This window comes from Lutjanus erythropterus, chromosome 16 (assembly GCF_056507025.1).
Source record: "Lutjanus erythropterus isolate fLutEry1 chromosome 16, fLutEry1.hap2, whole genome shotgun sequence".
NCBI classification, from domain to species: Eukaryota; Metazoa; Chordata; class Actinopteri; order Lutjaniformes; family Lutjanidae; genus Lutjanus; species Lutjanus erythropterus.
The window spans coordinates 30,381,307-30,396,099 of record NC_139332.1 but is presented as its reverse complement, the minus strand read 5'-3'; the positions used below and the strand labels follow the sequence as shown (position 1 = coordinate 30,396,099).

General features: G+C 40.4%; 1 protein-coding gene across 5 annotated transcripts in view; it reads left to right on the top strand.

The window, feature by feature from the left end:
- The window catches only part of LOC146313357 (uncharacterized), a 65,126-nt gene that overhangs the window by 34,159 nt on the left and 16,174 nt on the right, over nt 1–14,793 (top strand). For 3 of the 5 annotated variants that reach the window (XM_084739714.1, XM_084739715.1, XM_084739713.1), the window contains exon 3: nt 12,217–12,252. The exons of the other annotated variants lie outside the window; for them this stretch is intronic. In XM_084739714.1, coding sequence (XP_084595840.1) covers nt 12,217–12,252 — 36 coding nt within the window. The remainder of the gene's footprint in view (nt 1–12,216; nt 12,253–14,793) is intronic. 5 annotated transcript variants of the gene reach the window in all.

The following is a 14,793-nucleotide window of genomic DNA, read 5'->3' as shown; positions in this document are numbered from 1 at the left end:
GTCACTTGTGTCAGTGTCAGTTTGAGCTGCAGAATACAAGTTAGAGAAATCTGGGGGTGTGGAAGTAGAAAGAAGCGATGTTACCAGAACTCTGTAGCTGAACTCTTCATCTCTGTTTGAGGCTTGAGGTTCAAGGCTACATCAGCTGCTACTGAACAAGAATAACACACCTGCATCTCTGCTCAGTTGGCGGCTGTCACACCCATAGATGGTACAAACAGTGGATAGAGTTTGCGGTTCAGGAAAGTGAAGCCAATAAGTGCCTTAAATTTGCATAGTCTGGCCAACAGGGGGCGACTCTACTGGTTGCAAAAGGAAGTCAGATTCTGTGTAAGCTTATACTTCTCACTTGATTTATTACTTTGGTCAACAGTTTTGTAATAAGTTTATGGTCTCAATTGGTAGTTTATTTTTTTCTAAATACAGCATTATGTTCATTTTGTAAATTATGGTCACATCCTTAGTAAAACAGACGATAAAGCAGGGTATTCTTTAGGGTGGGGCTACTGTGTGAAGCATTCTCAGTGAGCCTGTCCAGTGAACTGCACCAGGCTCACAAAGCTCAAATCAACAGTGTTGATCAAATATGAAACAAGATTTTGTTACTGCTCATTTCCTGCCTCAGATGTTTTTCTGCTGAATGGACAAGTCAAAATGTTGATTTGTCCAAGAAAGTTTATGTGGGTTAGCTGGTTAACTCTGCTGCTTCACAGCAAGGACGTCCTGGGTTTAAATCTTTGGGCCAGCTGAGGCCTTTTTCTGTTTGGGGTTTGCATGTTTGTCCTGAGCCTGCCAGTGCTCTGGTTTCATCCCTCAGTCCACAGTCCAGCTTAATTAGTGACTAAATTGGCCGAGGTGTGAATGGTTGTCTGTCTGCATATGTAAGTTCTGTGATAGCTTGGAAACCTGTCTAGGGTGTACCTTGTCTCTCACCCAGCGTGAGCAGGGAAAGGCTGAGGCCCCTCTGCAGGAACAGACACTGGATGGAGGGCAGTCAGATTGCTTTTGGCTCAGTAGAGTTGTGGGGGGCCTGTATAAAAAGGGGCTACAGTTCAAACGCTAGTGTGGGCCGATAAACGATTATTTCCTTATTAGTTCCTTAGCAAACCTGTCAAGTTAAGCGAACCCAAGAGTTGCATTGGTGGCAGCAGTGTTTCTTTTTTTCAGGCTGCTGTTGGTGTATTTCTTTCAATCGTGCGGTTGTTATTTCCGCTATTGTTTCAGTATAGCTAGCTAGCTAACTTTGTCTGAAGCTTCAGAGGCTGAACACAACGAAGTTACTGACGTGGTCCAGAGAAGAAGCCCCATTCAAACCCGGTATGAGGATGTACAACAAACGCTTACCTGGCAGGGATGTGAGAGTTCATCTGCCTGCTCTCTCGGCCTGTTTTCGCGGCTCAGTGAGACAGTTGGAGGTTCCCATCAGAGCGACAGTGGAAACCAGTGGTAACTAGTGTTGAGCTGGTGAGGATTCTCACAACTCACTTGAGCAAATTGGCTTTTCTGCAAAAAAAGAAAAAAAAAAAAAAACATAACTATCTTCCTCCTAACAACTACATCATTGTCCATTCTCACTATGGATGTTGTGATAAGGCAATTTTGTAGACCTCACCTAACCCTATCCTACACTGTTCTGTAAACACCATCAGATTAAAGCTGAAAATCAGCACTTAAACCTCACTGTTCTTATTAAATCCAATGTGCTGCGGTAGAGACAACACAACAAATGTGTCACTGTCTCATTATTTCTGACCACACTGTATCTATCAACTGTTTGGTTGTCTGGTGAATTAATCCTTCACATAAAACGCAGTAATGTGTCACATATTAAAGTTTCTCTCATAATGAATGGAGATAAGCTGCCTTAAAATAGATTTTTAAGGCTTGATCACCCTGATGATCCTGAAAGAACTCGTCGTTTCATTCAAAATGTTGCTTCAGAGGCGTTTAATACCAGACAAAATAAAATATATTAATAACAAAGACTGAACATGTCTCAATATCTGGCAAGAAAATTGAAAACAAGGGAAAAAAACGAGGACATGCTGGCAGAAAATATTAGTATCACCATTCAGGGGCTCATATTAGTCAAACCTGTGTGTACTCCTGTGTGTGTGCCTGCACTCTCGTGACCGGCTGTGCGTGACTGGGTGTGAAGGTGTGTGTGTGTTGATAGTCTCTTACCAAGGCCACAGAGCTGCTCTCCCCAGGGCTCAGACTATTACTGAGCCATGTATCACTTCTCAGCTGTGGACCCTGGGGAGAGACAGAGAGCAGCAGAAAGAGTGAGAGAGAAAGACAAAAACAGAGACATCCATCTTATTGTTTTTTCATCACTGGCTGCTGCTTTCTTTTCTTTAGTGTTGTCATTTTTCCTCCCACGCAAGGGTTGGAGGGCCGATGTGCGGCAGTTGTTGTTCTTTTATAAATATTCTAGCATTTATTAACATCACTACATTACTGTTAAGTTAATTACAGTTAAAGAGCAAGATGAAAATAACCAGTAGCTTTTTCTTTTTCATGACCTTCTTAAAATTAAGACCATATTTCCCATCAACCTTGTTGCTTTCTGTCCTCCTGCCACCTCCCTGGAGGAAATAAACATGTTAGAAGTGATTTCTACATTTCTGCCAGCAACATTTGGTTGACATTTGGTGGCCATGGCATCAGTACCGGAATTCATTTTTGATCAAGTGTTTGTTCCTGTTGAGCATTGATCCCACGGCAGCTCTCGAGTTGTTTACTTCCTCAAACATGACTCTTCTGCGTAATTTATAGACCCGCAGAGAGGGAGAGGCCAGCAGGTGGAGAGGGATTTGACGAAATATAATGCAGGAGCTCAGAGAGATGATTCAGACTCAGAGACAGAGGGCTTTGGAAGTGTGACAAACAAAAAAAACTACAGACCGACAGAAGAAATAATTACTACACTGCCAGAGCCAGAAACACAAACAGAGTGGTATAAAAGTTGAAGAAAAAAATCCCAGGCTGTGAATCAGAGATGAAACCTGACGACTAGACACAGAGATCTAAATATGAAACCATAAACAAATCTGAACTTAGGACCAGAGAGGAGAGTCTACAGCCATGCCAGCAAGAGGAGCTTTTACCTAAATGCAATGTGGGCATGCTAACATTCTCACACTGACAATGTTAATATGCTAGTGTTTACCATGTCAACCATGTTAGTTTAGCGTGTCACACCATGTCTCGTCATACAGCGAGCGAGCAAACTCGAGCCAATGGAGTGCAAAAAACTGTCCAGATGCACTGACTGATGTTGTGGTGGCAGTGGTTGTGATTTCTCCCTCTGCAGAGAAGCACCTCAAGTGTCCAAGTTATTAAATCATATCTAACATAATTTTCTTAAGTCAGCGTCGTCTCTATACATCTCTATCTCTATCCTTTCAAACCTCGTCCCTTTCTAACAACGTCTCTATAAAAAGGGTGCTGTGGCTTCAACTAGTGATTATTTTCATCATCTATTAACCAGTCGATTATTCTCAAATAATCAATTAGTTGTTTGGTCTATAGAAAGTCAGTAAATGGTGAAAAATGTTCCCCAAAGCTCAAGATGATGTCCTCAAATGTCTCCAGTTTCAAAGATATTCAGTTTACTCTCAGAGAGGAATAAAGAAAACAGAAGATATTTACATTTAAGAGGCTGGAATCAGATAACTTTTTCTTAAAAAATGACTCAAACAGATTTATTGATTATCAGAATAGTTGGTGATTAATTTAACAACTGATTAATAATACATTAATCATTGCAGCTCTGATAAGATGAGCCACATTTCAAGCTCATAAATTAGTCTCTCATCATTCATGTTGACTTCTGACTGGAGAGGAAACAGAAACGTCAAGGACCAAAGAAAATAGGCTGGAGGTGAAGTAAGTCGTACATACTGAGGGGGACATGTGGACAAGTGTGTATCACAGCAACGTGTCTGAAGGTTGTTTAGACTTTTCACTAAAAACTTTTTTTTTTCATTAAGTGAAAAACTGGTGGCACCAGAGAAAAAGTTTTCACCCAAATCTGTAGGGATCGTCCTCAGAGGAGCATGAATGTCTGAACCAATCTCTAATGAAAACAGAAATCAAAGTATGAGCTCATCATGTTGGACTGCGTCCACACATTGAACAATGTCAAATAAAGCGAGGAAACATCACTGTACAGTAGCATTAGGCCCAGTGAGAGGCACATTAGCTGAAACATCAGCCCGTTTGTGGTTCCACTAAAAGTCAAATCAATACTGAGTGCTGCGATCGGTTCTCCACTGAGGATATAAGAACACAAGACACAAGACTAAAAGGATGGAAAACACAAACAGATCTGACTGAGATTTAGCTGCAGCTAAACTTATGACTTAATTTATCGCCATTAGTGTTCTTCCTCAGTAAAGGGTTTTAGACTTCATGAGTTTCTGGGAGATGACACCACAAAAACATTTTCTTGAAAGCTGTTGTGAGATATTTCACCACTATTCAGTTTCACTAATGTTTTCCAGGATTAAACTGTAATGTTTCCCAACAGGATTTGATATTTTGTAAAAGCCTCTGAAACCGAATTCTTGCATCATGTGTCACTAAAACTAATGAAATTCTCAAAGATCAGCAGCCCTTAAAGCAAGATGATCCTGCAGCTCTAAAATTCAAATTAATTGCTTATCTTGCACGTCAAACAAAAACCCATCACTTGTTTCTGTTGTGCACTATTTTGTTCTTCATCTTATTTATTGTCCCACTGAGCCACTGATAAACTTTTAGTGTTAAAGTGCCCTTCAACCTTGTAATGCTGTATGATCTCATGAGCTCGTGTCTGCGCTTATTATTATATTAATTTGAAAGTTTTTGTCACATACACAATACGATGACTGTATTTAGTCAACTGATTGGTGGCATGCTCCTGCATTTTCTGTGTATAAAACAGCAAAAAGTAACCACAATAAAAAGTAGGAACGTATATGTAGTCCAGTGCATGCTGGGATAGGCTTAATCACCCTGTGACCCTGAAAGGATGAATGGGTATAGAACATTTAGGGCTGGATAGTAGGTAGTTCTTATTGTGTAAAGAGTCTGCTTCAGGAAAATTCTTTGAGGCGTGATTTCCATCAGCATAAAGAGCTGATTTAACCAGCTGGGCACAGAGTTAAATGTTGAGCTGAGATTGTCAGTTTACTGAGCGACTGCCAGCGTTATTGTGGCTGAATGGATTTGAGTTTCAGCTTGCACAATGCCGCTGTGTCGTCGCACCTCGATTCAGGAAAATCCACTATTGACGTGGCTACAGGGAAGAGCTCAGCTGTTATATACTTTATAGAGTCTATTTGAATGCAAAATAAGAGCACGCACACACATACACACACACGCAGGCGCGCGCACACACACATCACAGGCAGTGATGACGCCTGATTTTTCGTCCTCAGTTGACCATGAGCGCTTAACATTCACACACTGAGGGGTGCTTCTGAATCCAAATCCTGCAACCTCTGACGCAAGCAGTGTTACTAACACACACACACACACACACACACACACACACACACACACACACACACACACACACACACACACACACACACACACACACAGTACAAGGACAGAGATGACACCACTTGCGCCTCCTCACACGTTTGGCCATTATGAATCATCTACATCCTGCACACAGTCATTAAATCTTTAGGTGAGCTGACCCTGAACCCTGTTGTGTTTGCATTTTCTGAATAATTGAGTGCAATAGCTACAGTTTTCTGCTCCACGGCACAAAACGGTAATAACAGGGTCATTGATCAATACCAAGGACTGAATGATTCGCTGGGCCAGCTCCTGAGATTTCAGGATTTCAGGACTCACTCTGCTGTATTTTAGACATATGCAACGGAAGAAAATTAGCCACGCTCTGACGCAGAGGGTGGCAAAGTTGGTCAGTCATTCAGTGGATGTCAGAATTTGAAATATTGACAGTCATGATCCCCAGAGGAAGAAGCCTACTGAGGTTTGTTTTTTTTTAGTGAATTGCCTTGACAGCTGCCAGACAGACCATAGTCATGAAATCCACACACTCAGTACACACATTGTAAAATTGTGAAAACTTCAATGACTCCCTGACTTTTCACCTGCCATCATAATAACTTTAAATATACTTTATGTTTGGTGCTAATTATCAAAAGCTAGCATGCTATCATACTAAACTAAGATGGTGAACATGATAAAGATTTTACCTGCCAAACATCAGCATGTTAGGACTGTCAGTGTTAGCATGCTGACATCAATGTTAACTTATAAGAATACTCTGCCGAAATACAACCTCTAGCTAATAGTTATGGGTGAGAAACTCTTTGTGCTTCACAAATCGATTCCAGTTTAGAGAACTACAGTACGATGAGAAAATGAGAAAGCATGATGCACGACAACAACAAAACGCAGCGAGGTGGATTTCTTTGGGAACTTTGCTCCAATGGACAGTTTGACTTCTAGAACAGATGAACTAAACTAAAATCTGTTGAGGCACTGCAGATTTTTTTTCCAGAGGGTAAGTGGTCCCACAGTCCATTGGAGGGGGTCGCCCTTTTGGGTTAAATGGCCAAAAAGATGAAGCAAGTACTAATCATGAGGATATAAGCCAGCTAAACAGATTTTTTACTACCTGGCAGCACAAAAGATGTTGATATTAAAGGCTTATCATTATTAATAATATTTAAAGCAATAAGTCAAAACTTAAAAACACTTCATAAAGGGGGATTTCTTAGAAGCTGACATCAAAATCTGTATTTAATGTTTTTCTTACATGCAAAGAAGAGACAATGTCGATTATATTAGTTAGAGAAGCTACCAACAGAGGTCATAAATGACTCATTGTCCCTGTCTACACTGAATACATTAACATTTTACCAAAAAATTCATAAGCATAAAATAATATATTGCTGTTGTTGAGAATATATTTTAATTTTTTTTAACATAATAATTAGAACATTCCTCTTTGGTTGCCTCTGATCTGTGAGTGATTTATTCTAGTTGTTGAAAGATTAATTTGCTTTCAGTCCAAGCAGCAGACCCACTGCTGAGCATGTTCATTAGCTTTAGAGATTAAATAAACCATTATTCAATTAGTTCAGTTTAGTCTGTCGGCCGTGTGAGTTTCACACAGTTGAGTGTTAGTGATTAACAACGTGTTTGTTCAGGAGAATAAATGAAGGTTAAAAAAAAAAGTCACTGAAGTTATTTCCTAGTATATTTTCTCTTGGGTCTCGTTCTGACCCAGCTGTGAGTGTTACTGCATCTGTATGAATTATTCCCCAGATCTTTCCCCGTTCTTGTTAATGTGGATGTGAGGCAAAAAACCAACAAGGAGACTGGTGACTTGTGCACGGCTTCGCTAAATCCCTCCGCCATCTCAGGGGCGGCTTCGTTAGAGGAGGATTATTCTTATTCCTCATTCACTTGTCATGAAAATAAACATCTCTGACATGAATATTACATTGATGCTTCAGTGAAAGTGAAAGGGGCCTGCAGGAAGACGGAATTAATTCTAGCTTTCAGTCTCGGCTCGCCCATGGTTTCAATTTGCCAACCCTCCCCTGTATTTCACACCAGATGGAAAATGTTAATCAGGGCAATAAGGCCTTAAACCAAGTCAGACCCAAATTCACATTCATTCATGTAGATATTCTAGTTATAGAGTCTGTAAGCCCAGCAGCTGCTGATTAAAGCATGAATAAATACAAAGACAGAGGCCGAGCTCCATTTTAATTTTTTATCATCATTGCTTTCTGTACACTGCTTTCTGCTCCTTTATTGCCTTATCTTCTACCAGTTATTTTATAGCCACATTAGCATTTTTATTATTTGTTTTGTTTCTAGAAATGACCTTATGTCCAGATCCGATCTTACAAGCAGTAATGATATCATATGAAAACGCTTCTCCTGTTCCTCTGTTCTTTTTCTCCTTAATATGTTATCTTTAGTGCCTCTTTCTGAGCAACCACAAACAAACAGTCATGAATGATGCATCTTTACAGCTACACAACATCAGATTTTTATGTAAAAATCATTTTATCCATCTGGAATCACACAACAGAGGCTGCAATAAGGGAAGAACTTATTGCACACGCACACACAGACACACACACAGAGAAGACAATGAAGACAAATGTATTGTTATTACTGTGGGCTGTGGTCACTTCTCTGCCGACAGAAACAAATCAAGACAACAGAATGAAGAGAGCGAGCAGTCAATCAGGAGGCAAAAATCACGGTTATCAAATAACAATGTTTTGTCATGGCCCTCAGCGTCGCAAAAACAGACTCACAAAGTACCCTTTAACATCTGTATGAGATGCACCAGGCTTTCAAGTAACTTCAGTAAACCCATCCGAGTGAGAAATTCACTGTATGGAGGAGGTGGGGTGGGTCAAACAAACACAGGACTTTCACCAAGGACGCTGAGGTTCTTGTCCCATGTGAAACCAGAAGTCACGTGATCTAAAGTTTCAAGTTATATAAAGTTATGTGTGTTACATGACCTCACTTAAGTCATGCGACTATTGGTGCTAAATATAATGGTCCTTGCAAGACTGTGTTAAGCACAAGTTATTCTGGAGTGTTTTTTGGGCATCTTTATCTTCACTTGATAGGGACAACTTAAGATATGACAGGAAAGCGGGCAGAGTGACATGCAGCAAAGGGCCACAGGTGGGTGTCAAACCGGCAGCCACTGCAGAGGGCTGGATGGGGTGCACGATCCACCAACTGATCCAATCCTGTTTTGGTGCTTTATAAAATGCTAGTTTGCTAGTACTCGCTACATGTCACTGGTAAACTACTGTGGTTCTGCAGTGTCAAACAGAGCAGCCAGTAAAAAAGGCACACTGACTCCCACAGTAAATTCAGGGAACCAACAGAAGCATAACGCCCCTAAATAAAAAAAGGGACTGGGTTGCTGGAGTAATGTTTTAGTGGAAGGGTCTATAATACATAATATATCAACATTTAACTCAGTACATATAACCACTGATAAGCAATTTCCGCCATGTGTATGAAATTAAAATGACAGTTTTAGTCTGTTTATCATCTGATAGGTATCAAGTATTGAATCAGTATCAATTTGTATCGAGTGATATTAAACTTGGCATTCGTCTCAAAGTCAACAGACAAAAAAATCTCTGACAGCATCTCGTACAAATGCTAAAGGATACCTTAGACATCAGTATGAGAGGCTGAGGGTGTGACAAAGACATCACTATTTGGCAACCTAGAATCAGAACAGATTGAGGTATAATAAGTTTTTCTTCTTGCTCTCTTTCAGTAAAACGCATTATAGACCAGTTGGGTTGATTAAATGTGCTGTCAGCAGCTTACAGACATCTATTGCAGCACTTTTGAATGAAGTTCCAATAATTCACTATGATGAATCCATCAGTGAGCAAAGTGGCCCCATGTAGCTTTATAGTTTCTCACAGCAACTACAAATGCAGTAAAGACTAAACACCTGAGATTCAAGTATTTTGGCAGCATGAAGCCAATATTATTAAAGGTCTGTAATTCTTAACCAGACACTTGAGTGCCTGAAATTGGATTTTAATGACACATCCTTCCCACAGATGACGGCGTCTTTTCCCTTTAAAATGAGTGACGGTTTTCCTTTTGGAGTCCATTAGAGGGTGTTGGAGACACCAGAAGCACGTCTGTTGCCATTTTTTTCTTCATAGAATAGAAAAAATAATCCACGCTTAGGCCGGAGATATACTTGCTGTTTAACCATGCATTTGCATTCGCATATGCGTAGCTTTAATTTCTGAGGACGCACACAACCATCGCTCCAAATGGACAGAGGATACGCAAGGCAGCCATGAAGCGTAGGGATGCGTAGGGGTGCGTAGGGGTGCGTAGGGGTGCGTAGGGGTGCGTAGGGGTGCGTATGCGAACGCGTAGTTAAAAGCAAGTATATTTCCGCCTTTAGTGGTAGTTACTCACGCTGACTATTGTTCAGGTTAATGAAGAACAAGTACACAAAAAATGCTAATGCACAAAGCATTCAAGTCAAATCTGACTGTGTTCAGATTTTCAAATCCCCTTTACATTCACTGATGTCACATTATAGTGTATGTATAAGAGGGTTCTGTATTAAATGGTTAGCGGTTAGCTTCATGACCATAAATTTAACTCCTGAATGTTTCTGAAATACATTTGAGCAACGTCTGTAGTACAGCCAGCTTTGTAAGGACAGCAGATAAAGTTTGGCATTTACTTTGACATAAAGTTTAGGGCATTTTCCGTTTCACCTCTCATGCAGTCTGTGATCTGTGGCTTTGAACGCTACAACTGGGATAACAAGCTTAAAGTGCCAGTGGAGGAACTCTTTGGGGCACTGTGACAAAGTGCCTGATGTTAAAAAAATAGTAATAAAAAAAAAATCCTTTTGACAGCAGTGTATTTAAATTCTCTGGAGCGACCACAGTTTCCAAAATGTTCCCCTTCCCCTGTCGTTGTGTCTGGTACAGTACAATGAATATGCATGACTGTCTGTGTGTGTGTATGTGTGTGTATATATGCATGCGTATGAGGACACAATAAATGGTCTCCAGGTTTGGCCACCCATCGGATTTGTTGTTGCCCCGGGCAACAGGGTCACTGCTGAATGGTATCCATTGGTTACCTAAACATTCTGAGCAGCGATGGACAAAAGGATGGAGCAGCTGTACTAAACACAATTACACAATTTCTGTAATAGCTCTCCTATTCCAAAAACGGCTTCTCATGTCCTCTATCTCCTTCTACACGCCGACTCAGCTAATTAAAATAAAAGCTGTTTTATTGTTAAATCTTGTTAGATTAGGCTACTGGTTTGTATATTTACGAACTGCACATGTATCTACATGGTCTAGTTTGAATCTCAAAATAACCTTAAGCTTACTGTTGTTGTGAGCTCATGATATATAAACACTATGTAGACTGAAAATGGGGAGACTGTTGTATTTTGCACTATGCTCAGAATATTACTGATACTCTACAAGGGTCAGTCACAAACACATGCAGGTTCCTGAAGATTTATTCAAACTTAAAGTTCCCATGAAGTCAAGATCAATGTCTTGCACTATACCTCACCCATATGCCAATATCTGGACCAACAAAGTCTTTGTTGGTACAAAAGTAATTTTGTGGGTATTCTTAGTGGTATTTTAGAGTTGAAATCAGTAATTTCCTGAAAAACTTTTGCATACAGTTACGCTTGCTTTCTCGGTCACAGGACACAAACCTGGTGAGACAACCACCTTGGTACTATATTCCATTTCACCAAAATTTGCAATTGCAAATTTGCCAATTGCATCTCCACTACACCAGGGCTACCCAATTGAAGGTGTGTCTTTCGACTGAAGACAAGCTTAGTTTTGAGTCGAATGACTGTAAAACAGTGGATAAATACTTTATCTTCTATATATACTTCACAATAAAAATCCCCTCTTATTTTGGTATTCAAAAGCCTTTACTATTAAGCAGCAAAATCAGGAAATGTTGGGCTGTCATCTGCTGTGAGCAACACAGGAGAGAAAGTAAACTTCAAATCACAGAGATTCAGTTAGAAGCTACTGAGATCCAAACACAAATTTTTAAGAACCTCCTTCTCTCTGCTCTCCTGCACAAAGAAGTTCACTCTTGCAACACACACTTGTTTGACGGGAGAAAGGGGTAATGGAAATGCAAATAAGTGCAGCACGGTTTGACTCAGCCAAAAAGTATTCAGTTAAAGTCCGTACTCACTGGGAGCTTCCAGTTCAAGAAGAGTCAACTAGTAGGACCATTCTCCTTAATACTGCGGCGGGGGAGTGTAATGCAGGTTTAGCGGTGTTGGCTACTATAAATGCCAATCAATGTCTGCGACCAGTCCCGTCCTAGCTGCCTGTTTTTACAGGGAACACAAAAATGTCTATGTGTAAGCAATAACCACTCCGCTAACCATTTCATGGGAACTTTAAGACTTCAAAGACCAGATTCACTTAAAATATAAAAACATTTATAGAACTAGCTGCAAGTAAAATTTTATTACCTTCAGAATTGACTGTGAAATTGTAAGCTCCAAACAGAACTGTACTAGAAAATAGCTGGCTTTAGTTAAGGTTGCTTTCAAATTTCTTTCTCTCCTCCCGCCTTTGCTATACCTGTACTCTTCTCCTCCTCCTCCCCTTCCCTCTCCTTCCTCCCCTCTTCTCCCTCCCCCAGCATGGCCGTGCCGAGTTTTCCTGGGAAGGAATCAATGTAAGTCTTCTTGTTTAAATCTCCTTCTTTTCACCCCCCAAATCTCCTCTTCTTGTCATTTCCCCCTCCATCACTCACCGACTACCTGAGTTTGAGCTTCGAGTACATGAGTTGACATCCTGCTTGTTTATCCTTACGCCCCTTCCTGCCTCCTCCTGCCACTCTCTGTCTTATCTCTTTCTCCCACTCCCTCTCTCTTATCCCCCAGTTTTTCTTTTTCTCCCCATAAACTCTTCCTCTCATCCATCTCCTCTCTTCTCTTGGCCCTCTGCTAATCTACTGTACTGCAAGCTTCATATATATACAGAGTCACAGATAACAGGCTGTAATAAGCTTATCTCATCCACAGCTGAAGCCTTCGTACAAGTCCCAGTTTTTACTGAAAGCGCTGCATGATGAAGTGCATCACTTCTCAACTGTTTCTGTACCTTCAGCAGAATTTATTCCTACAATTTTGTTGACTCAAATATGCCTGGAGGCAAATAATCTGACATAGAAACACTTCTGTTTCAAGCAACAGGGGTCTGGAGAAATGCTCTTTAAACAAGCACCTTGCTGACCCAAAGGGAGCATTGTTTGACTTTGAGGTTGACACCGAATACTTGTACATGTGGTTTGTTTTTCTAGCCAGATGGACCAAGTTTGTTTTGTCTGTCTAGGTGAAATGCAAGCATTTTTTGCAAATAAAAAGTTTTATCAAACTTGCCCAGCAGCAAGAGAAGAGAGAGAGAAGCTTTGATCTATTAAGTACCAATAATCAAAGCTCTGGATTGAAACATATTCTCTATCTTTAACTTTAACAGTCTTACTCCTGATATTCGGTAACAGTAAATGAATGATTGTTCTGATTAATATTGCTTATTTTAAGACACTTGATGAATTTAAGTCCAGTGTTCACTCTCCTTTTGGCTCTGGTTTGATTGGAACCATGCAGTACACTAGCCAGAAAAACACACAGTGAAATAAAAAGGCGTTGTAGATTTAAAAAGTTGGTATGTTTCTGTAGATGTAGTTGATTTAGGGTCCTGTCAAATCTCCTTCAGTCTGGACTTTCAGACTTTTCAGTTTGATCCAAACCAAAATTACAGGTGTGAAACCATGGTTCGGACAGAACAGCCAAACTTTGGTCCAACTAAAAGACATCATCTGGATCCAGATCAGATTGAACCATTGTTTGGTTAATTGAATGTGACATTTGGGATGGTTTGGGCTTTCGGACCAATTACATGAACTTCTAGCAAGATGTCATCAGAACCAGAACAGAACAGGACCAACAACGCAATCAAACAAAATCAGCCACGCTAGCAAACGGGGAGAGACTAAATGTTTAATTGACATTTGGTCCAATAACTTTAAAAAGAGTCAGTTGAAAAACAATTAAAATTTTTCAATTACTTTCCGAGAGGATGAAAGAGAGGGATTGAACCAAACTGACAGCACGCCAACGTCATACACACACCAGCTATTAACAAATTAACTGCAAATATAGGGAGTCATAAAACAGGACATATGTATGTCATATTTAGTTCTGAAGTTTGCTTCCATGCTTGTAATGTGAAACCAAAACTGACTGGATCAAGTGTATGTAATACAACAAAAAACCCTGAACCTTGGTTTGGACTTTTGGGTGGGAAAAGGCCCTTGATGTCAATACAAAAATGATTTGTTAAAAACATTTACGAACATTTTCCCGCAAGATTTATTTATATACAGTGGAAAATTGAGTACCAGTATCATGTTCACATGTAGTAGTTTATATTTAACTAATGAGAGCACACAGTGCTGCTGTACTACCTGTTTTTATTTCTCCAGAACCCCTGTTTTACACATTAGTGTGACTGTGCGAGATTGGATGCCACAAAAATATTTTTGTTACAGAACAGGCACTCAGGTCTGTTTACATTTGAGGAGGAACAGGTTCTGATGGATACAAGACTGATGGAGGAAAAAATATATGATTAGCAACCGATACCAGCATCGGGTATCGGTCCAATACTGTCCTCACGTCCTCATACTCGAACTAAAAAACTACTCCGAAACCCCCACACTCGATACCACGTCACGAAAAGTAGCCGCTCGATACAAGTAAACATCTAAAGAACCGCCATGATGGTTCAAGGTGTTTGCTGATGCTTACCCTCTTTTTTTTGGGACGCGTCGTCATCATCAGCGAGAGACTCGTTGTCCTCAACATCATCCACTAATGACCGGAAACTGGAAACTGTCCGTAAATTTCCATGTAAGTCCATGTAAAACTGAAATAAATGCACCTGTAGTCCACCTGTAGACCGCAGCCAGCAGTAAGTCCTGGCGGGTGTAAACTAGTTGAATGCCTCCGCAAATTAATCCGAAGACGAAGAAAAAAACACCGCTGCCACCAGTCTGTAACCTCGTTTTCTTCATAATAAACTGCTACAACTTCTCTTTGTGTATTTAATCTTCACTAAAACGGCCTGACAGCACAGGACACGAAACTTCACTCTTCAGGGTTCACAGCGGGGTCAACAAAACTGATGCACACATGGGACCACACTCATACCT